This window comes from Lagenorhynchus albirostris, chromosome 11 (genome assembly GCF_949774975.1).
Source record: "Lagenorhynchus albirostris chromosome 11, mLagAlb1.1, whole genome shotgun sequence".
Taxonomy (NCBI): Eukaryota; Metazoa; Chordata; class Mammalia; order Artiodactyla; family Delphinidae; genus Lagenorhynchus; species Lagenorhynchus albirostris.
This window is the reverse complement of record NC_083105.1, coordinates 22,381,605-22,406,349: the sequence shown is the minus strand read 5'-3', so window position 1 is coordinate 22,406,349 and position 24,745 is coordinate 22,381,605. Positions and strand designations below refer to the sequence as shown.

At 37.2% G+C, this 24,745-nt stretch overlaps 1 protein-coding gene across 6 annotated transcripts in view; it reads right to left on the bottom strand.

Annotated features, from left to right (window-relative positions):
* The window catches only part of ANKS1B (ankyrin repeat and sterile alpha motif domain containing 1B), a 1,163,439-nt gene that overhangs the window by 472,192 nt on the left and 666,502 nt on the right, over positions 1 to 24,745 (bottom strand). For 5 of the 6 annotated variants that reach the window (XM_060164617.1, XM_060164618.1, XM_060164622.1 and 2 more), the window contains exons 13-14: positions 12,195 to 12,784; positions 10,075 to 10,147 (exon numbers count right to left, since the gene is read on the bottom strand). In XM_060164617.1, coding sequence (XP_060020600.1) covers positions 10,075 to 10,147; positions 12,195 to 12,784 — 663 coding nt within the window. The remainder of the gene's footprint in view (positions 1 to 10,074; positions 10,148 to 12,194; positions 12,785 to 24,745) is intronic. The other variant, XM_060164621.1, reaches the window with a different exon arrangement.

The window sequence follows — 24,745 nt, the reverse complement described above, 5'->3', positions numbered from 1 at the left end:
GAAAGAAAGAAGAATATAAAATAAAATAACGTTATTAAAATAAAAAATAATTAAAAATTAAAAAATTTAAAAAGTAATTTAAAAAAAGAAAGAGAGCAACCAAACCAAAAAACAAATCTACTGATGATAACAAGCACTAAAAACTATACTAAAAAAAAAAAAAGTACAGACAGAACACTAGGACAAATGAAATGGTAAAAGCAAAGCTATATAGACAAAATCACACACAGAAGTATACACATACACACTAACAAAAACAGAAGAAGGAAAAAATATATTGTTGCTCCCAAAGTCCACTGCCTCAGTTTGGGATGATTCGTTGTCTATTCAGGTATTCCACAGATGCAGGGTACATCAAATTGATTGTGGAGATTTAATCGGCTGCTCCTGAGGCTGCTGGGAGAGATTTCCCTTTCTCTTCTTTGTTGGCACAGCTCCTGGGGTTCAGCTTTGGATTTGGCCCCACCTCTGCGTGGAGGTCACATGAGGGTGTCTGTTTCCCGCCGAGACAGGACGGGGTTAACGTAGCAGCTGATTCAGGGGCTCTGGCTCACTCAGGCCGGGGAAAGGAAGGGTACGGAATGCTTGTCGAGCCTGCGGCGGCCGAGGCCGGCATGACCTTGCACCAGCCTGAGGCACGCTGTGCGGAAGTTCTCCCAGGGAAGTCGTCCCTCGATCACGGGACCCTGGCAGTGGCGGGCTGCACAGGCTCCCAGGAGGGGAGGTGTGGACAGTGACCTCTGCTTGCACACAGGCTTCTTGGTGGCGGCAGCAGCAGCCTTATCATATAACATGGCCGTCTATGGGGTCCGTGCTGATAGCTGCAGCTTGCGCCAGTCTCTGGAGCTCCTTTAAGTGGCACTCTTCTTAATCCCCTCTCCTCGCGCACCAGGAAACAAAGACGCAAGAAAAAGTCTCTTGCCTCTTCGCCAGCTCCAGACTTTTTCCCCAACTGCCTCCCGACTAGCAGTGGCGCACTAGCCCCCTTCAGGCTGTGTTCACGCAGCCAACCCCAGTCCTCTCCCGGGGACCGACCTCCGAAGCCCGAGCCTCAGCTCCCAGCCCCCGCCCGCCCTGGCGGGTGAGCAGAAAAGCCTCTCGGGCTGGTGAGTGCCGGTCGGCACCCATCCTCTGTGTGGGAATCTCTCCACTTTGCCCTCCGCACCCCTGTTGTTGTGCTCTCCTCCGTGGCTCCGAAGCTTCCCCGCTCTGCCACCCACAGTCTCCGCCCACGAAGGGGCTTCTAGTGTGTGGAAACCTTTCCTCCTTCACCGCTCCCTCCCACTGGTGCGGGTCCAGTCCCTATTCTTTTGTCTCTGCATTTTCTTTTTTCTTTTGCCCTACCCAGGTATGTGGGGTGTTTTTTGCCTTTTGGGAGCTCTGAGGTCTTCTGCCAGCGTTCAGTAGGTGTTCCGTAGGGGTTGCTCCACATGTAGATGTATTTCTGATGTATTTGTGGGGAGGAAGGTGATCTCCATGTCTTACTCCTTCCACCATCTTGAAGCTCCTCGATAAGGTTTATTAAAAGAGCTGAGATGCTTCGTAGAAAGTCACTTTTGCATATAAAAACAAAGAACTTAAATATCTTACACACCTCTATCAATTAAAATACGCATTATTACATTAATATATTTTAAAAGCAATGTAAATTGAGGATCTGGCAATATTCCTAGAAGAATCTAGTTGAAATACACATAGTTGAGATTTATTGATCATTTGTCCTTAAGAAATTAAGTGGAAAGTTTTAAAGAAGGACACTCTGCCAAAGAATAACCCATAAAACAAAAGATAAAAGCATGAGTCATAGAATTATAGAGTTGGAAAAGATATAGTCCTACCATTTATTTTCAAATTAAGAAACTTAGGTCCATTGTGAGGTGTTATTTTCCAAGTCACACAGCAAGTTAGTTCAGTGGTGGGAGTAGTAATCAGATCAGAGCTCTCTTCCTCACTGACGGTGAACTTCACCAATGCAATTTTGTTTCACAGATTATAAAAATAAGGTAAAGCCATGATTGTTGTTAAATGAGAAGAAGCTGCAGAGAAATGTATATAGCTTGATCTCATATTTTTAAAACATAAGCAACATCTACCTATCTATTATCTATCTATCATCTGTCATCTTTCTGTTTGTAATTGATGAAAGAAACTGAAGAAAAGCACAAGTATATACTCCATGTTAACATTGGATATTCATAGGAGTGATAAAGCAAGGGGGTAAGAAAAAAAGTAAGAAAACAGAGTTTTGTGAAATGGTAACATGAAAATGAAGATTGCAAAATTCTATCTATAAAATTATTAATACATAAAAATTGACTGTGCACATAGACAAAGGCTAGAAGGTCACTAGAATATGTACACAGACCAGGACATGGACAAAAGAAAAAAAATCATTTGATCGGGGTTGGGTTATGGATATATTAAAAGTTTGTGTTGTTATTTAAAAATAGTTTTTGCAGTAACAAAAACTAAAAATAAATCAAATGAATCCCCTTTCTGCAACCACTGAAACACACCTATTTTAACTTAGAACTAATAAAAAGACTTAATCACATATTCAATAAGGTGTTCACTTGGCAAAATTTAATCACCACTGATGGCTATAACATTTGTGTGTTTTACATATAAGTGTTTATGTATATGTGTTTGCATATTTGTGACTGCATAAATTTCAATTTGTTTACCATTTTATTTATTTACTAAATTGGCATATACTTTCTTCTAGTGAATGATGTAGACAATGAAAATATAAGTAATGTACACTCACTCTAAAAATTTCGGAAAATTTAGGAGAGCAGAAAATAAAAATCACTGATAGTCTCACCCAGTGATATTCACAGTTAATTTTTTTGCATATGTCCTTCCAGATGTTTTTCATGCATGTGTATTAAAAAATGGGATATAATTTACTTGGTTATCTACTTTTTTCACTTAGTAGTATATTATGGCTATATTTCCATGGTAGTAAATATAGATACAATGTCATTTTTAATTAGCTATTTAACATTTCATCATAAGGAATTACAGTAACTCATTTTACAAATTTTCTATTAATGGTGATTTGGTTTGATTCTATTTCTTAAATGATCATAAGCAATGGTGATATGAACATCTTTATATACACATAGTTTGCTCTTGTCCTGTTGTTTCCTTAGGATACATTCATAAAAGTACTATTGCTGGGTACCACTGTTCTTAAATTTATATAACTCTCTAGAAGTTTATACTTAAGTATCAAAAATACTGGTAGATGAGAAGCCCTTTGTTACCAGAATAGTGTATCATAGAAACAACCAGTATAAGCTATGAAGTTTTTCTCATGGGTAAGTGACCCATGTTTATCACTTCATTCTTCATTGTATTTTCGGAAAACAAATTTGTATCTAAAAGTAATCATTATGATGATCCATAACTTATGAAGGCCTGTTGTCTATATTTCAAATTACTCCCAATTATTTTTACTTCCGACTGTCTTACAAGTATGAGATTGTTAATGGTGGACTTTGTAAAATGCACTGACATTTATATAGAAGTCATGCAACTAGTATTTTTAAAGTGTCTATAAAGGAGACTCTTTGCACTGTTTTTCAGCTTAATGGTGAATGGGCAAGGGGCTATGGTCTAGCAAAAATATCAGCCATACCCTGAAGATACTCATAATATATTAAAATAATGGGCCATTATCCATCCTTTGTTTCACTGGAAATTTTTTTAAGAGAAAAATGGATAGAAGAGACTTGAAAAAATGAGTTTTTAACAATTTGAGCTTCCCAGGGATAGAATACATTGTCTCTGGAAGTAGTGAGCAGATGTTGATTGATCATATACGAAAGATGTTATGGAAAGTATTTCAGTATAACTACAGTAGAAGATGCACTTGCTCACCTCTCTAGGCCTCTTCTAGAAGGTTAAATATTCCGTTGAATTGAAAAAGTTTACCAGTTCTAACTATTGATACACCATAGGCAAATATTAGGCCACAGAATAACACCCAACTATTTTATACTTAAGAGAAAACAAATTTCACATATGAATATTACTTGTAATTTCAAAACCAGAGAATCTCAGCCATATTTTAGTGATCAAAATCTTTATTATTTAGGTTATTTTAGTTTTTAATGACTATTTGGAATAGTCATTAAAAGATGTTAAATAAATTTTAGTGTCTATTGTGCTAAGGACACAATTGTTCGGTTGATTAAACACTATCTCTTGATAAAGATTAGTTAACTCATGCTAGCCTAATGATTACTGTACCTCACACTGTTACATGGTTATTCTATTATTAAGGAGTTTCTTAGATTTAATCTATCTGAAAAAAAAACTAAGTTACTCAGTGAAGTGTTACATAAAATAATAATAAAAATTAATCCTCTCTTGATTTAGACAATAGTGTGCCTGTATGCTAACGTATGCCACTACCCACCTTCCCCAGTTGGTTCTATTAAAAATAGTGCTGTAAAAAGAAATAAAAATAAAAAATAAGTTATGCCTGTTGCAAAGCATTTCACAGAGAGGCTTTTATGTACCATTTAACAATTCATGGAAAAAATATTACTGGAGGCAAGGAAAATTCTTCCTCTGAAAATAAGTGAAACCCAAGTCATTAATAGCATATGCGTTCACTTTCAGGAGGTAGGAGATATTCAGGCTTGTGATTCATTTAAATATATGACCATGTGGCCTGTGCTTTGGGAGGGCTTTGGGGTTTAAGCTAAAGTCTTCCATACCAATAGTTAGGCTTTGCTAAGGGAAAGTGGTTGGTTTTACATGTAAACACCTCAGTTGGCTCCCCATAGTGCATATGCTCATGAATTGAACTAAAGAGAAAGAAGAAAAGGGCTGTCTGTTGTGCTTTATAGTAACATATTTTATTGAAAGGAGTATGAACTTCTGGAAGAAACAAAACTAGGTTTGAAGCAGTTGACTTTGACAAGTTACCCTTTCTTAGCCTTTCTTCATCTATAAAATGGGTATAATAATACCTCACCGAGTTATCTGGAGAACTGAATGCTCACAGGAGTAAACAGCACAGCACCTGGCACACAGTAAGAATGGAATACAATTCAGCTTCTTTCCTCTTTGTCATTTCTCTAACAGGGCAACTCTAGGGAATTGTAAATACATTTTTTTAAAAAAGTGTTCTCCTAGAGTTTGAGGAATGATATTCCCATCAGCAACCTTAGCAGGAGGACAGCTATCAGCTGCATTGATGGCAAAAAACCTCCGGATGCAGATCTGAACTGTGTGAGTAAATATCAGGGGCCTGGAAGCAACCAAAACATCAGGGAGGAGCAGCTTCTGGGGCTGTGGAGATGTCTGCCGTAGCCACTTAGAAACAGACTCTCTTTGGGGAAAGGATCATGTGAACTCTCTCTGTTCCTGTAGACCAGGGAGAAGGTGGAGCTTAGCTCAGGAGGAGAGAACACTTACTCTGCCTTAGCGAGTCCCTAAATTCCTAGAAACTCTCCATGGAAGGTCTCTATGGCTATAAGGAACCCTGCACTGTAACCTGGCCCTCAGACTCTTGCAGGAAGAGAAGCAAACGCTTAGAATGCAGGGCTCTGGATTATTGTTAACTGCTGCTTTCAGAGCTATGTATTCTCCAGCAAATAACTTAAGAGTTGCTTTATCTATCCAATATAGACAGTGTACTCTATGGTAAAATCCTTTACAAATACTTTATAATTAAAATTTAGATGAAATTCATACATTGGCAAAAGTAGATTTTTAAAAGATAAGACTCTAGAATATTTCTCTTTGAATACAATTCAATCTTAAGTATAAGGACAAAAATTCCAGCCTCAAAAAATACCTTTTAACTAAATACTATTTTTTATATTCAGGTACCTGAGATCAATCTAATATAGTCCATATACCTAAAGTCCTTGTAGCAGGAGATGAGTGAGGCCAGTTTAGAAATAGGAGGGTGTTTATAAGATTATCAGCCACCCCTGGACTGTAAAGTCTGGGCACTTGGTTACTTTGCATATTTGCTGTTGTGTAACAATAAGCAGATCCTGTGGAGCCAATTATTGCCTCCACTTTACTTAAGTGATTCTCAATCTCATCAAGAAGATCATCAACTTGATTCTTGGAAAGTGTGACAACATGAAGTAGTTCCAATGAATATGGTAAATTTCCTAACATGAAAGTACTTCCTCGTGATACAAAGACAATGGTTAAGAAATAAAACTTCAAGAAAGACTCCACGTGAAAAAAACTTAGAATATGAAGAGTTATATCTTAACTACAGTTTTTACTGATCAAAAAGAAAGATTTCCCAAGTATCTTCCTGTGTGGTGTACACTCTAATTAGAAAGGTAAGTCATGCATACCTGGATAAGAAGGTAAGAGAATTTATATTTATTGATCACCTGCTATGTTTTAGGCTACAGTAGTATAATCGTATAATTTAACCTTGCAGGAGTCTTATGAGGTGGTTGTTAAAACTCTGAATTTATAGGGGAAGAAACTGAGATCAAAGAGGTCACAAAGCCACTGAGATGCAACATTGGGATCTGAAGCCAAATCTATCTAACCTTAAAATCTTTTCTCTGAAAAAATCCTATACATGGCTGTACACGATGACATAGAATGTATTATCATATCACATATACAGCACCACCAAAGAGCAGGATGTTCTACATAATACGAGGTATTGATATAACTGAATCCTACTGCCAATGCCAATTTATCTGGCATTTAAGTCTGATTTCAAGTGGGAAACCAGACGTTATGTTTGTGAAAACCATCCATTAATATTAGTCTGAGTGAGAACCTAAGAGACTGACCTAAAATAAATTCAGTAAATGTTATTTACTTTTATTTCTATCTTAGTCCTGGAGAGTTGGGGCTGCCAGATAAGCTTCAAACTACTGTATAATTGCTGAGGAAATTTTTTAAAAGAGAGAAAAATGATTTCTATGGGTGAAACTAGTTATACAATTCATAGAGACTGCTCAAACTTTGAGCTGGTTCATATTTTTAGGAATGAAGATGGAAGAGTTCCAACTCCCTTCCTGGTCCAATAAATATTTTGTTTACAAAAATACCTGAAATTGCAAATGCAAGCGCGGCGGGAGGAGGGCAAACAAAAACAATGAAACATAAGGGGCAACAGCATGGAAAATTTAATGCTGATCCTTGATCCATCATGTATCTCCACTGCTTATGATTTTAGTCTCCCAATCACCTTCTGAGGTTTTTAGCAACAAACATCATAAATGCTCATAAAACTATGCATCTGTGATGAAGCCAGTCGTAGTGCTTGGCTCAGTGGCCTTCCAAAACAAAACTGTAGATGCCGACAACACAATACTAGGTAAAGTACCATTGCCTCTTGCTCACTCTAAATTGACTTCCCATTGGTTTTGCTGCACATCTCTTCCTCATTGTCAAGCAAAAAGAGAATACTCAGATTTCATAAAAATAATTTAGCACATTTAAATCAACGCATTCTAAAGGGACTTCCTTGGTGGCACAGTGGTTAAGAATCCACCTGCCAATGCAGGGGACACGGGTTTGATCCCTGGTCCGAGAAGATCCCACATGCCAAGGAGCAACTAAGCCTGTGCGCCACAACTCCTGAGCCTGCGCTCTAGAGTCTGTGAGCCACAACTACTGAGCGCGCGTGCCACAACTACTGAAGCCCGCGCACCTAGAGCCCGTGCTCCATAAGAGAAGCCACCGCAGTGAGAAGCCCATGCACCGCAACAAAGAGTAGCTCCTGCTCGCCGCAACTAGAGAAAGCCGGTGCACAGCAACAAAGACCCAACACAGCCAAAACGAAGAAACAAACAAACATCTAGATTATCCTCTTCTCCTTGCCGGGGTAGCCTGGAGTTTTATGCTCTCTTTTAGTTATTACTCTTCTCTGGTACCATCTGACTGTCGGGCTTGTTAAGACCTGCACTCTAACTGACACGCCACAATTCCAGGGAATACAGCAAATTTAACATGAAGGCTGTGAGACTAGCTGACATTGTAAAGTTCTTAAAAGAAGGGCTGATGTGTGGTTACCTTGATATGCCCACACTGTCTAAAACAGCATCTCCCTCATGATAGGGCAAGGGAGAGGTAAAATTTAATACATGTCCACATGTATCATACTCTACTTATATGCCATTGCATATGTCTCTACGACGATCCTACATTAATATCTCCATTTCTGTTGATGGGGAAACTGAGTGAGTTGCCGAAGATCAAGCAGCTAGTAAACAGCAGGACTGATATTTGAATTCACTTCTGTCTGACTTTTTATTCCACCATGTGATTTCCTGGCCACACTCAGTACCCAATACATTATTTGTGGAATGTCATCTTCACGGGGTTGTCTATCACTTCTCCAGTTCTGTCTAGTCTCGAGAGGGAAAAGCCTGCACCACTAAAGCTGTAATTCACAAATGGCCTAATGGCCAATTGGAATGCCACATGTTATGGTCAATCACTTAGTGCATAACTAGTGTGTAATTAAGAAGTGAAAATTAAGGTGCATACAGAACCAGTCTTTGTTAATAGTAATGATGCTTTGGGGACTGAGTCTTCATTTTCATTATCACTGTAGAAAAATAGTAAATAAAGGCAGTGGGTAGGATGGTGATCTGAGAGGTGAAACGAGGGTAATTTAAGGGAAAATAATCTGTGGATTTATTTATTATTAAAATGCCCTTCAAAGGCAATTTTGCCTGAGTGGCAATTTTAACATTTGTACTTATTTTCATTATAATAAAGTTTATGATATTTTCGCAATTCTATGGTACTATCTGAAGAATTTTACATTAGAATGTTCAATGTCACCTAAGTCTTCCAACAGAGAAGCATTAAATCTCTGCTTGAATATTCTCAGTAACAGGGAACTTACTATGATAAGAAAATACATTCTTACCTTCACATCAGTCAAAAATCTGCATTCCTACAGCTTTCTTGAAATTATTCTGTAAGCATATCTGAAAGAACTATATGGCAACATACATTCTCAGGCTAGTTCTCTGGATACTGGAAAAGTCCTCAATGTTTATCAGCATTTCTGTGTGAGAGAGCTAGCTACACATGCCATCAAGCTTGTGTCACTAAACAAATGCACACAATTTTGGTACTTATTTTCATAATTTTTCAGTTTTTAAAATCTAAAACAAACACGTGTTTTAGAAAAAAAAACTGTCTAGTCTTTTAAGAAATTATCACTTAATTAACATGGAGCCCAGCCATATTAGAACAATTTAAGTTCATACTTGTCCCAGCATAGGAGCAAGGAGTGGGGTGCTCCTGCAAGGGTATCATTTAGACCTGAATGTTCCCTTCATTGACTGCAACCCCAGATTTCAATGTCACTTCTTGTCTACCCAGGCCCAGTGCACCAGAAGAGAGCGCTTCTCCAACTTTCCTGTGCTTAACAGTCACTTAGAGTGCTGTTTAAAAGACTCTGGTGACTATCAAAGGGCCACAAGGACTGTAACTGTTTACCCTATGATATATTTAGGCTTCTCTCCTGCAGACCTTAATCTTATCATCTCTACAGAAACATCAACTACCACTACTAACTTAAAGTTTTAAATGACCTTCCACTCCTGAGCTTTAATTATAGGGAAGAAAACAATACTTTGTAAGGGTGATTGCAGAACTGACTATTTGTGAGACATGCTACTAGGTATTCTGGGATACAAGACGAATAACACACAGTTCTTGCCATACTGGAGCTTACAATTTAGGAGAAGTTGTTAATCACTTTGGCCAGGATGAATGGGACGTTTCACGGAATGAGAAATAGTAGTGTGTTGTTACCATGTTCTAGAACACTTTGAATTGCTTCATACTTAGCTCTACATAAAGTTGGAACTTCATTAACGTTAACTGGCATAGTAAAATAGCACATGGGGAAAAAATCTCTCAATTTGCTAAATCAGTATAATTGATGTTGTTTAGAGGTTATAGTTGTTTGATATGAATGGAAAAAAATAATTTGTAGCTACTATTGTTATGGTAAAACATGAAATTATCTATAGACTCCTATCATTTCATAGCTAGTTCTTGAGCACATTTATTCCTTACAACATAGAGGAGAGGTTTCCTTACTTGTGTTCTCACCATTAATTTCTTCAAGTTCGCTGTTAATTCCAACATCTATGGAACTCATTATTTTGTCAATCTGTGAGAAACAAAAACCATATAAAGGAATTATTACATTCACTTATAGTGTTGCACTTTTATTTATTTTTTATTTAAAATTTTTTAATTTATTTTTATTTTTTATACAAAATTTAAAGGTTAGTTTCCATTTACAGTGATTACAAAATATTGGCTATATTCCCTGTGTTGTACAATACATCCTTGAGCCTATCTTACAGCCAATAGTTTGTACCTCTTAATCCCCCACCCTATATTGCCCCTCTCCCCTGCCACTGGTAACCACTAGTTTGATTTCTATATCTGTGCGTCTGCTTCTTTTTTGTTACAGTCACTAGTTTGTTATGTTTTTTAGATTCCATATATGTGATATAATATAGTATTTGTCTTTCTGTCTGACTCATTTCACTTAGCATACAGCATTGCATTTTAAAATACTTTCATATGCCAGAAGCATATATGCTTTTTTTTTCCAGAAGCATATATTCTTGATATTATTACCATTGCAATTCAACAATTAAGAGACCGACAGAGAAGGGTTTAAAGGGAGGCAGACATCTTTTGAAATGCTTTTAGAAATACATATTATATTTCCCTTTCTTAAACTTTCAAAATCAGCTTGCCTTTTCTTTGTATTTCCTAAAATGAACTTTGTTTGGACCTACATGGGTCAGTAAGTTAGAAACTGTGTATTCTTTAAACTCAGATGGGGAAGGAGCTGAAGATAAATTCACGTGATGATGTCTACCCTCTTGGGCATACTTCCTCTTCTGTCTGAGAGCATGCATCTCATCTGACCAGTGAAGCATGACCATTGGAACCAAGTTCTTGTTAAATGGTTTAACCAGACACAAGCTGATTTGTAGCATGTAATCACAAGCATCTAGGCATGGAGACAACTTGATGCTAAGAGGTAAGTTAAATGTTAATTAATCCTGCCTTGTTCCAAAAAGGATCTCCAGATGTTATTCACAGAGTTAATAAATATAAGAAATGGATAGATCTGAATAAACTATCAATCTACTACTATGGAATGTATAGGAAGATGTGACTGTCAGAGCTTTAGCTACTTATGGTTTAATCCCTCTCCTCATCATCCTAGCAACCTTAGGAAGACAGCAGGTTTCAGAAAGGACAGTGAGCATTACTTAAAGGTCCCATTTTGTTCACCCTGAAACAGGTACAGAGAGATTAAGTGATTTTCTCTAACAGCTCAATTCAGAATGTCAATACCAGAACCATTTCCATTTCTAGTTCTCAGAATACTATAGTGACCTACTGTGCTTCAAAACCTAATCCAACCAGCACAATCTTCTGAGAGACAAAATGTGACATGTTAGAATGAAATGCCAAGGAAGAGTGTGGTCCATTCTTTGAAGAAATTCAAGAAAAAGCAAGAGACTTCATTACTTTATTATATAATAATGATGTCAGGGAAGAGGATGATATTTTATAACCTTACAAGGGCACTTGCTTTCTGAGTAATTCTATGAAATTAAAGACTTTGTCTTTAAGTAGAGCTTAAATTGGTGATACTGGACTGCAACATATTTTTCTTTAATGTCTCTCTAATAGTTGTAAAGGGAAATATTAAGTAATTTGTGTTTTTTGTATGGTACTTGGAGAAAGGCCAGGACCATTCTGTTTATCATCAAGATTATAAAAGTCCTTCTGAAACTATAAGATACTTTAAAGAAGGGAGATGAGCTAACAAAGAGTTTAGCAAGTAACAAAATGATACGGAGCAACAAAAATACAAATATTTTTCTCAATTTGTCAGCTGCAATGCTTGGTAGGACACAATGTGAACATTTTCTTGTACCTCATAGCTATTTATTACTTCTGCTTGATATCAATTTCTATAGAAACAACAGATTTCCCCTCATGTGTTGTTTTCACACTCACTGTGAAATTATCATGTGACACCTCTGGAACCTTTCCCTTCCACTTGGAATTATATGTGTTTGTTAATTTTTTTCCTTTGAGAGACTTAAAAAGCTGAAAATCCTTCCCCCAAAACCCCCTCGATGCTAAAGCCTTAAATAAGGAATAATAAGAACAAATCTTACTTCTTCCCATTCGGAAGTGAAGGATGGCGTTCTTTCAGAATTCCCTTTAGAACTGTGATCAGCAGTTGAAGATTCAGTCCAGTTAACTCTTGATGTTTTTGCATTCGAAGGGTAGGCAATGAGATCAGAATCCGATTTAGAGACACTTTTTGATAAATGCATGTCGATCAGGGCTTTTGGCAATGACCTTATTCTTCCCAGGGTACAGGCTCTCTCCACAAATCCCCCCGTGTTCACAATCCACTGGTCCCCATTCCGGGATCCACTCCTAGTTGTTCTTGTGCCAACAATGGTATGGTTTTCGAGTTGGTTGCTTTTTTTGTGAAAAATTGTTCTACTGACTACTTTGGGTTTAATTTTCTTTACCAAAGGTTCTGAGTTATTTTCTATTGGAGTCTGCTTGAAAGGCAAAGGACTATTTGTCAAACTGACTTCATCTTTTCCTTCTTCACGTTCATCTCTTTTCCCATAGAGATGAAATGGATTTTCAGGGGACTCACATGCTGGAGAGGATCCATGGAGAAGGCCTTCAAATTGCCCAGGATCACATTCTTTTGGGGGATCACTGCCCTCCTCTTGAGAGAGATCATCTGCAAAAGGGAAAAAGAAGGTCAGGATGCTTGTTTATAAAGGACTCTGAAAGCCCTGATACAACTTGTGCAATGTCCAGACATTTGATTTGTTGCTACACAGTGATATCCTCACTTTATGAAATACCCATGAGGCTACAGTGCCATGTATAAAATGAATGTGTGTGTGTGTGTGTGTGTGTGTGTGTGTGTGTGTGTGTATGAACCAGATCTTCCTGAATTACTTTAGGGTGCATTTCAAAGGTATGAATCGGGTATTAATTGAGTAATTGCCCACCCTTCTCCTTTGTCCCCAGGGAATATGTTTTACATTGGATAAAATCAGGTTTTCTTAAAATGGGACACCCACGTTCAAACTCTTGGAGTAAATGAATCATTGTGCAGTAGGACATCAGGCAGGTAAATCAAGATCATATATAATGACATTCCTTTGCCCTTCTGCCAGGAAATAAATTCAAAACCAAAATCTTGAAAAGAAGTATAATTAGGAGTAATTTAAGGCTAATAATCCTGATAGTGTTACTTCAAATATAAAATTAAGATTAATTCTATACAGATTATATGATTTAGACAAAAAGGATTTGTTCAGGCTTAAACGTAGGCAAACAATGCAATATCACTAAAAATTGAGTGTCTTTTACAAGAAACTGATGTTGAGCTACTAACACAAAGCTAACTTTCTTTCTTCTATGAAATAGCATGTTATTTTTCAATTTCTTTATATCTTTGAAAATGTAATACAGAAAAGAAACCAAAGATGATAATTTTTATTCTTTATAATTTTTTCTAAGATAAAACATAAACGTTTGCTGAGATTTAAAATACACCATGCTTTTTTTTAATGACCTAATTTGTCTTTTAAAGACATACTGTGTAAAAACCTGGCCAAAGAAATTAGCAAAGGAAGTCAGTTTACTTTTTTGATTGGTCACTTTAATATTCAGCTAAATCAATGAATTTGGTAAAGTTGCAGGATACAAAATTAATGCACAGAAATCTCTTGCATTCCTATACACTAATGATGAAAAATATGAAAGAGAAATTAAGGAAACACTCCCATTTACCACTGCAACAAAAAGAATAAAACTACCTACGAATAAACCTACCTAAGGAGACAAAAGACCTGTATGCAGAAAACTATAAGACACTGACGAAAGAAATTAAAGATGATACAAACAGATGGAGAGATATACCATGTTCTTGGATTGGAAGAATCAATATTGTGAAAATGAATATACTACCCAAAGCAATCTACAGATTCAATGCAATCCCTATCAAATTACCAGTGGCATTTTTTACAGAACTAGAACAAAAAATCTTAAAATTTGTATGGAGACACAAAAGACCCCGAACAGCCAAAATGATCTTGAGGGAAAAAAACGGAGCTGGAGGAATCAGACTCCCTGACTTCAGACTATACTACAAAGCTACAGTAATCAAGACAACATGGTACTGGCACAAAAACAGAAATATAGATCAATGGAACAGGACAGAAAGCCCAGAGAAAAACCCATGCACCTATGGTCAGCTAATCTACGACAAAGGAGGCAAGGATATACAATGGAAAAAAGACAGTCTCTTCAATAAGTGGTGCTGGGAAAACTGGACAGCTACATGTAAAAGAATGAAATTAGAACACTCCCTAGCACCATACACAAAAATAAACTCAAAATGGATTAGAGACCTAAGACTGGACACTATAAAACTCTTAGAGGAAAACATAAGAAGAACACTCTTTGACATAAATCACAGCAAGATCTTTTTTGATCCACCTCCTAGAGTAATGGAAATAAAAACAAAAATAAACAAATGAGACTTAATGAAACTTAAAAGCTTTTGCACAGCAAAGGAAACTACAAACAAGAGGAAAAGACAATCCTCAGAATGGGAGAAAATATTTGCAAATGAATCAACGGACAAAGGATTAATCTCCAAAATATATAAACAACTCATGCAGCTCAATATTAAAAAGACAAACAACCCAATCCAAAAGTGGGCAGAAGACCTAAATAGACATTTCTCCAAAGAAGACATACAGATAGCCAAGAAGCACATGAAAAGCTGCTCAACGTCACTAATCATTAGAGAAATGCAAATCAAAACTACAATGAGGTATCACCTCGCACCAGTTAGAATGGGCATCATCAGAAAATCTACAAACAACAAATGCTGGAGAGGGTGTGGAGAAAAGGGAACCCTCTTGCACTGTTGGTAGGAATGTAAATTGATACAGCCAGTATGGAGAACAGTATGGAGTTCCTTAAAAAACTAAAAATAGAATTACCATACGACCCAGCAATCCCACTACTGGGCATATACCCAAAGAAAACCATAATTCAAAAGGACACATGCATCCCAATATTCATTGCAGCACTATTTACAACAGCCAGGATATGGAAGCAACCTAAATGCCCATCGACAGACGAATGGATAAAGAAGATGTAGTACATATATACAATGGAATATTGCTCAGCCTTAAAAAGGAACGAAATTGGGTCATTTGTAGAGATGTGGATGGATCTAGAGACTGTCATACAGAGTGAAGTAGGTCAGAAAGAGAAAAACAAATATCGTATATTAACGCATATATGTGGAACCTAGAAAAATGGTGCAGATGAACTGGTTTGCAGGGCAGAAATTCAGACACAGATGTAGAGAACAAATGTATGGACACCAAGCGGGGAACATGGCAGGGGGTGGTGGTGGTGGTGGTATGATAAATTGGGAGATTGGGATTGACATATATACACTAATATGTATAAAATGGATAACTAATGAGATCCTGCTGTATAAAAAAATAAATAAAACAAAATTCAAAAAAATATTCAGCTAAATATTTGCCATGATCAAAAGTTAAATTACCTGATAAGCCCATAACCTAGTCTTATGAAAAAGTAAAATATAGCCAATGTGGTAGATAATAACAACAAATTCAAACTTGACTTGCTGACTCACACTTTAAAAAAGTTAGTTATTATTATAAACCCAAGACACCAAAGTTTTTATAAATTTACAAGTAACATTTATTTGGTATGGGCTATTTACTATGCATGCACTGAATTAGAGATATTTATATCCCCTCATCTGATGGTCATAACAATCCTGTGAAATGATTAATAATCATGATTTTCTCACAGAAAAGAGATTTGGCCAGAATATGTAAACAAATTGGCTACCACAATAAGTCTCAATAGACATTTGCTCAAAGAATGCTACAGACAAACTGGCTTTCTTTATTGAAGTTTGGTCCCAGGTCTGTATACTCTTGCCTTTCTTGGAGCTGATAGAAGTAGGTACATTCCTGGCTTTACATATCCCCAGACCTCACCCTGGTTCCTGTTTGGCTTTTCCAAACGAAGACATCCCCCCTGCCTAGACCTAACACAGTGGTATCCTGAGATGAAAGAAACAAGAGTGACAGGAAGAAAGGTCCGAGAGACAACAGTCTAAAAGAGAAACAATCTGATTCATCCCGTACTATTATAAGCACTTGATTGTCCCATAAAAACTCCATCCCTTTGTAATGTAGCAACACTATGTCCTTCCCAACTCCATTTTTCCCTCCCCTCACAACAGAGATCCTTCTTGGGGTAGAAGAATGGGTGGAGCATAAGGCAAGGCAGCCTTAAACTCTTTCTAAAGGCTAGAGTTTATGCTCTATTATATCCATTTTTTAGAAGTCAAAATTAACATGTAGACAACTTAAGCTTCTGAAGTTTCCCCATCTAGTAAGTGGTTAAGCTGAGATTCAAACTAAGGTCTATCAGATTTCCTATATCCACTGGCCTGGAAAATATATTACTATTAAGATAAAAGAACAATCTAGGGTTAAGGACAATCAAGTAGGCTCTTTGTGAGGAGAGACATGTTTCTCCTGTTTATGACTATTTCTGGAATTTGGGGAAAGTGGATGAAAAGAATTTCTTCTGCTTCATGGAGGTAAGCTAATACTAAGAGAAAATAAAATCTGGTGTTCTGTTCCAATTTATTTTCTCTTTTTTCTTCCTGGGCTACTTGGCTCCCCTATAATGCTTTACAGCATAAGCAGGTTGGTATGAGATGATAGTAATGCATAAATAATGTAGAAGGAAGGAAGAATTCTGAAATAGGGAAGAATTTTACTGAGAAGTTGCTGAAGAAGGCTAAAGGGTTTAAGTTTGAGAGGAAAAATTGAAAAGAGTCAGTCTATTATAGGAAAAAGATTCTGTAAATCTCAGTCAAGAGGTTTCTGATCATGTTCACAATAATGAGATATTTAGGGGCAGAATATTTAAATTTTCCTATGAATATCATATTAGGTTACCATCCCTTCGGTGGTTTCATCAAAACAACTATAATCGCCATTCCAAAATGCTTTATATTGCCCATGTGCTCTAGTCACAAGCAGTCACTTCTCTAAGTAAAAGAGAATTTAGTTATTAGCTCATAAGCTTAGGCTTTTGAATAATAGTTCTTAGCATTGTGATAGTTGTTAACATTTTTGCCAAGAGTTGTGAAAAGGCAAATATTACTTATTTCAGTGCCCAAACCCTAGGGATTTCTCAGATCAAAGACAATGTGAAATTGATATGAAACCTCCTGAAATTCCTGTTGGGTGGATTGATTGCAGTTATGACCCCAATCCGCAAAGGCTCCTTGTAGCCACACCCCAAGCCTGTATCCATTCCTCCCAAGCGACTTTAAGTGTGGCCATGTGCCTTGCTTTGGTCAATGGGACAATGGCAAGCAAGATATAAGAAAGACTTGAAAAGCACTCATGGACTGGGACTTGTTCTCTTGCAGCTCTTGGAACCCTGCCACTATGTGAACAAGCTCGGGCTAGTGCACTGGATGATGAAATGATACATTACCCAGGTGTTTGAAATTGTAGGGCTTTTTTTCTTTTTTTTTCCCCCAAGTATAATGAGCCTAACAGATTAGGAGACAATTGCCACTGAAAAGACATTGTTATAGTCATAGATCCCAAGAGGAAGGAGCATGCCACGTCACCGGGGGTGGAAGCGACACATGCGGAAGCACCAGTATTAGTCAAGAGGCAGAATGAGTGGGGGAAAAGATGGACAAGAGCCTTTATTGTGCTTTCTATGGGAAGTAATGGACAAAACAGGGTAAGCAGTTTTAGGACTGGTTACTTCAAGTCTTTTCAATAGGCTCTAGGCCATAGGGATTGTTCCTAGTTATCTGGTACCTGGGTCTGCTGTGATTAGGGCAGGTGGGTAGTGGCCCAGTGTGAGAACCTGATAAAGAAAGTGGTTAGAGTATGGTTTTAGATTGGTTTGTGTATGAAAAGTGTGTATTCAGGTGAGTTATTTACTATCTTTAAGAATTACCTAGCCCTGGGAGGGGCACTGTCTGCAGTCAGCAAGGTCCCAAGATGTCAAAGCATCAAAAAAAAAAAAAAAAAAAATCCCTCCAAAATAAAAGGGCATGGTTAACACACCAGCCACCCTGTCACTTCAGCTGAAGGCCAGCTAACTTTCAACATGTGAGTGAGGCCGACCAGGACTAACCAACTCCAGGACAATCTGCCAATTGACCACGGTTGCATGAACAAGCCCAGGCAAGATTATTTGAGTCTGGCCCAGGCCAGAAGAAAACACGTACCAGAATCATGAGCTAAATAAATGGCTGTTGATTTAAGCCACAAAGTTTGGGGTGGTTTACTATGTGGCAATAGATAACTGATTTAGCCTGTATCCCAAGTTTTAAAGAAGAATTAATATATTCTTCACAATAAACTCTGGCAATGTTTATATTTTCATATCTGCAAATAAGGATAGTAATAGTGTATAACTAAAAGTATTGTGAAGCTGAATGAAAAAAATAAAAGTATAGGAGTTAGAACAATGCCTGTGGCATAGAACACATTAAATATGTGTTTCTTTATTACAACAACAATTTCTAATCTAGAGGGTTTCATTTTCACAAAGAAAGGTGGTAGTAATTTATTATATTAGACACTCAGTAAAGATTATTAGTTTGACATGCTTGTATATTTTTAAAAATATACTTTTAAAAGAAATTTTGCATTTTATTACTATTTCTTTAGATGAAACTGAGGCAAAGTATATAGATTAAACTGTTTTTCATAACATGTCTCATTTAATTTCACACTTCTTTTTTGACAAGTGGGTATTTCATGCTAAGGCACAGAACTAAATATGTGTGAATTCCAATCTGATAGTTATTCAAAGAATAATTAGCATTTCAAAGAAATGTCAGAGTAAGTATCCAATAGTAAGAAGTTCAATATTTTTTTAATCCATCTTTGTCTCTGATATTTATCACCTATATAAATACCTGAATAACAATAAAACCCTAAATTTCATGTTAAGATGAAAACAAATTATGGAAAACTAGTAATTTCTTCTTTTATTATAGATCATAACTTTTGTTTATTGGGTCATTGCATTCCTCTTTGGAAAATCAGAAATATCTTTGGGATTCTAGTGCTGATGTTGATATTAGCAGAAATTCTGAATTCATTTCACAAATACGTATAAAATACCTCTGTCCACTGGGCACTGTCCTAGGTGCCAAAGTTTCAGCAGTACCAAAGGCAATATCCCACCCTCAGGATGCTTACATTCCACCAAAGGACACAACTGTAGGCAAATCAAAAAGAGTATAATTTCTGATGATGGTTAAGTTCTGTGAAAAAAGTAAAACAAAGCAATGAGATAGGGATTATTATTGCAGACAGAGAGAAGAAGATATGAAAATCTCCTTAAGGGTATTCTGAACCATAAGAAGGCCAGTGTTGCTGCAACAGAGTGGTGAGAGAGTGGTGTACAAGTCAGAGTGAGAGACAGAGAGAGAAAGAGAAAGGTATAGCTCCAGTCCAAGTCCTATGGCCTGAGAACCAGGAGAGCTGATGGTATAGTTCTAATCCGAAGGTTGGTAGGCTTGAGACAGAGGAAGAGATGATGTTTTAGTTTGAGTGTGAAGGCAGGAAAAAAGCTGGTTTCCTAGTTCAAAGACTATCAAGCAGGACAAATTCTCTCATTCAGGGCGACATCAGCCTTTTGGTTCTATTCAAGCCTTCAACTGATGGGATAAGGCCCATGCGTTAGAGAGGGCAATCAGCTTTACTTAGTCTACCTATTTAAAGTTTAACCTCATCCCCAAACACCCTCACAGAAACACCTAGAATAATGTTTGACCAAATATCTGGGCACCCCACGGACCATTCAAGTTGACACATAAAATTAACCATCATAGGGGGGTAGAATGATTGGAGATGAGGTCTGAGATGAAGGTAGGGGTAGGGTTGACATGATTTGATTTACACTTTTAAAAGATCACTTGGTATTTCTGATGGCAAGAACATGACAATAATGTACGTTTTTAAAAATTAATTTCCCCAAGTCCCCTCATAAAAACAATACATATTATAGTAAAAGAATAAAATGAGCGTATGACAGTAAAACAAACAACAAACAAAAAAACCCAACTATAGGTGATATCTTCAATAAAGCAGGTATCAAGGAATCTCCATGGCCCTGGAAAATGGATGGGCATAGCCAAATCATGTGATAGCAGCAGGATCCAGAACTGGTAGTGGTGAAGAGAAAAGGAAATTGATGGAGCCTACAAGCCACGGGGCCCAGAAATTGCCATCAGATTCTGATTCCTAAAATGACAAGGTCCAGTACTTAGCAGGAGGCTGAACAATAGAATCTGAGAATAACCAGCAGAACTTGAAAAAATCCCACAAAAAGACAATTAGAAGTGGCTTAAACCCTTGAGAATCTCAGAAATATTCAATAAATACATGCTTTTAGTAAACTAGAGACTCACTCTGAAGAAAAATTTTCAGGAGCAGAATCTGAATTGAACAGGGTGAAAACATCAGAGATCTCACAGAGAAAGAAATTTCATGTAACGGGAAGGAGGGAGTGGCATGGAAGGCAGAGGACCGGAGGAGGGAGACCTTCAATGTAATAATAACAAAATACAGTGTTCAAATATGAGAGCACTACTTTGTAAGGCAAGGTGCATGCAACTCTGGCAAAGAACAAGATAACAGCAGGAAGCCTTTCTTAATCAAGCAGAGAAGTACCCATATTATCTCAATACTTCATGATAACAAAAAAGGGAAAGTCTCTGAGCCATGAAGAAAGCTACTGTGGCTCATGCCTGCTCTCACACAGAAGCCTCTTCCGAATAGTCTAGGACATTCTTCTCATTAAAGATGGGGAACAAAAAAGGATTTTGATACAGCCCTATTTAAAGACATTGCAAGAAAAGGAGAAGAAAATGAATGTTTAAAAGCTAATGAAAATAAACCAAAAAATAAATGTGGCCCCCAAATAATTTGAAAGCTGTAACTTAAAATTCAAAATTATTTAAAAGAAATTAAGAAAATAAAGTTCTGAAAGAACAACCTATACTGTAAGTAGAGAAGCTCAGCCATGAGGCGGCTGATCATTTTCTTTCCCCTTACCCTTTCCCTCCATGAGCAATTCACTCCTCAAGTCACTCGATGGAGAAGAGTGAGATGGCATCCTTATCTTCAGTGGAGAGGCAGCCTGGATGAAGGGGGTGTACACACGGGGGTGTGACCCAGTATGGACAGTCAGAGCCCGGGTGGGGTGAGGAGGAAATCCATGCAGGAGGAGTGGCCTGGCAGAAGGAGTCAGAAAACTAGTAAAGGAGGATATCCCTGCAGAAGGGTGGCCTAGCAAGGAGTGTCAAAACCCAAACAGGGTGAGGAAGGTGTCCATGTCCAGAAGAGGAAAGTGTTCATGCATAGGGTGGCCTGGCATGACATGTCAAAGCCCCATCAGTGAAAGGAGGGTGTCCACCTGTGGGATGTCCTGCCATAAGGTGTTAGAGTCCCAGGAAGGTGAGCAGGGTGTTTACACAGATAAACAGGCATGGGGAGTCAAATCTCAGGATGAGAAAGATGCCTGAGTGGGGAGGAGGTGGCAGGAGATATGGGAAACTGCTTACCCATTTGATCAGAGGGGTGATCAAATAAACAACTACAGTAAGGAGCCAGATTTCTCACTTTTTAAGGAGGGAGTTAGAAATATGAAGAGGGAGAAAAGTAGAGTGAACCTTGTGCTGCTGGCTTGTAACTGGAGATACCAACATATTTTCAAGATAGAGAGAGAGAAATGGATAGATATAGATATAAATACGTATTTGTGTATGTGTGTATTTACATACATATATACCTAACTCTGTCCATTGAGAGGGCCTGGGAAATTGAGCTCCCAATAGCAATAAGTAAAGCCCAGACTTAGCTTCTAAATGTATTTTCCACTAAAAGAAACAGGGATCCATTGAGAAATGACTGATATCAGGGTCAGGGCAGAGAAAGTACAAGATGAGCCTGGAAAACCTTGTGCCAGAGAGCAAGGAAGTGCTCAAAGAATGAAGAGGCATGTCAAGATGACAGGGAAGCCAGCTTGAATGGGCTGGTTAAACTAAGGACAATTTTAGAAACAAAATAAATAATGACAGTAATGGATTATAACCCACTGAATAAAATAAGAAAACATGAACCCATAAACATATATAAATAAATGGATGATTTAAAAGTTTGATTAGGAATGGGAAATTTAAATAATTTCAAATCACCTCCTCACAAAATACTAGATACTAAGAGAGAAAGAATAATTCTACACTTAAGAAGTCTGGGAGGCACTATCTTAATCAAATGATCAAGGTGAACATCGGAAGGAACAGAGCAAATCAAAATCTTGCCCCACCTGATAGGGTGAAATGAGAAAAACACAGAATCACTTCTGGATTTTCCTTCTAAAGATGCATAACCTAGATCTACTCAGGTAGAAACATCAAATAAACTTAATTTGTGGGACATTCTACAAAGTCACTGGCCTGTAATCTTCAAAAGTGTCAAGGTAATGACTGTCAAGGAAAGTCAGAGGAACTGTTCCAGATGGAAGGAGACGAAAGAGACATTACAACTAAATGCAATGTGTGATCCTGAGCTAGATTCTTTCATCATAAAAATTATTATTGGGGAAACTAGCAAATTTTGAATAGACTCTGAAACTTGTATAGATGGTAATATATTAACGTCAATTTCCTGATTTGATTGTATTGTGGTTGTCTAATACTGTACTTGCTTATAGGAAATGTACATTATTCTAGTAGTTCTCAAAGTGTAGTCCATGGATGCATGGGGTCCCTGAGATCAAAACAATTTTCAGACAAATACTAAGATATTATTTGCTTTTTTCACTCTTATTATTTCATGAGTGTACAGTGGTTGTGCAGAGGCTACATGGTGTTCTCTTTCCACAGTGGAAATACGTGATACCTCTTTAGGTCTCACTTAGGAATTGGCACACTGTTACTTCTCACATTGATTGACAGAATAAAGTCACGTGTCTCATCCTAAAGTAAATTGAGTGAGGATGTAAATGCCACTGTCTCTACAGCACTACAAAGGAACATGGCAGAAGAGGGAGTGAAGAGCTGAGAACGTTAATCGCATCTACCTACCACAGAATGCTTTTGCCCCCATTTAAAAACGATGTTCACTTTTTTTTTTTTTTTTTGCGGTATGCGGGCCTCTCACTGTTGTGGCCTCTCCCGTTGTGAAGCACAGGCTCCGGACGCGCAGGCTCAGCGGCCATGGCTCACGGGCCCAGCCGCTCCACGGCATGCGGGATCTTCCCGGACCGGGGCACAAACCCGCGTCCCCTGCATCAGCAGGCAGCATTTATTAGGTTAAGTATGTTCCTTTCTATTCCAACTTTAATGAGAATTTCATAATTAAAAAATTATGATTGAATTTTGAGTTTGTATCAAATGTTTTTCTTCACGTATTGAGTTGATTATGTAGTTTTTCTCCTTTAATCTGTTAGTGGGAATAACATACTTTCTCATGTTAAGCAAACTGTATATTAATAGGTTGAATTGGTCATAATGAATTTTCCTTTTGCTATCCTGCTAGATTTGGTTTGCTGGTACTTTGTTTAGATTTTTGCATCTATATTCATGCATGAAACAGGCCTTTCATTTTTCCTTTCTTATGCTATCTAGTTTTGATATGAAGATTACTAGTCTCAAGACTAGTTGGGGAAAATTCCCACTTCTTCACTTCTCTCGAGGAGTTTGTATGAGATTGGAATGATCTGTTTCTTAAAAGCTAATTTAATTTACCTTTAAAATCATCTAGACTTAACATATTCTTTGTGGGAAGATTTAAAACTATTCACTCAATTTCTCTAATAGTTTAGAGAAATTGAGTGAATTTCTCTAATTTCTCTAATAGTCTGTAGGACTGTTTAGAGTTTCTATAGCTTTCTGAAGTTTTGGTAAGTTACAAATACCTAGAATTTGTCTATTTCTTTCAGTATTAAATTAATTGCCACAAAGTTGTTCATAATTTTTACTTGTTTTCTTTTGAATCTTTCTATAGAGTATCTGTAGTTATATCCCTCCTCATTCCTAGCATAGTTTATTTGCATTTTATATTTATATTCTCCCTTTTTTTTTAAACTATTTTTACTAGAAAGTACATCTACTTTAAAGTGTTATTAAAAATTCCACTTCTGACTTTGTATATTATTTTTCTATATCATTCATTTCTGTTCTTTCCCTTTTCTTTCTCCTACTTCTCTGGCTAATTCTATCATTTCTTATAAAATTTCTTAAATTTGCATTTAGCTCATTAATCTTCAGCATTTCTTCTTTTCTAGCATAAGCATTTAAAATTTCTAAGTTCCACTCATGCTTTTTTCACTATGATGATTATTTAGTATTTACATTTTTGTTTAATTCTAAACATCTTAAAGTTAGAATTATGGTGTCTCCTAATGTATTTCTCATGAGTTACTTGGAAATGTATATTTAAATCACAAATTTATGGGGATATAAATGGGAATCTTTAATTTAACTTAATTGTTGTCAGAAAATGTAGTGAACATGAATGAGTCTTTGACATGTATTGAAACTTGCTTATAGCCAGCCAAGTTAAGA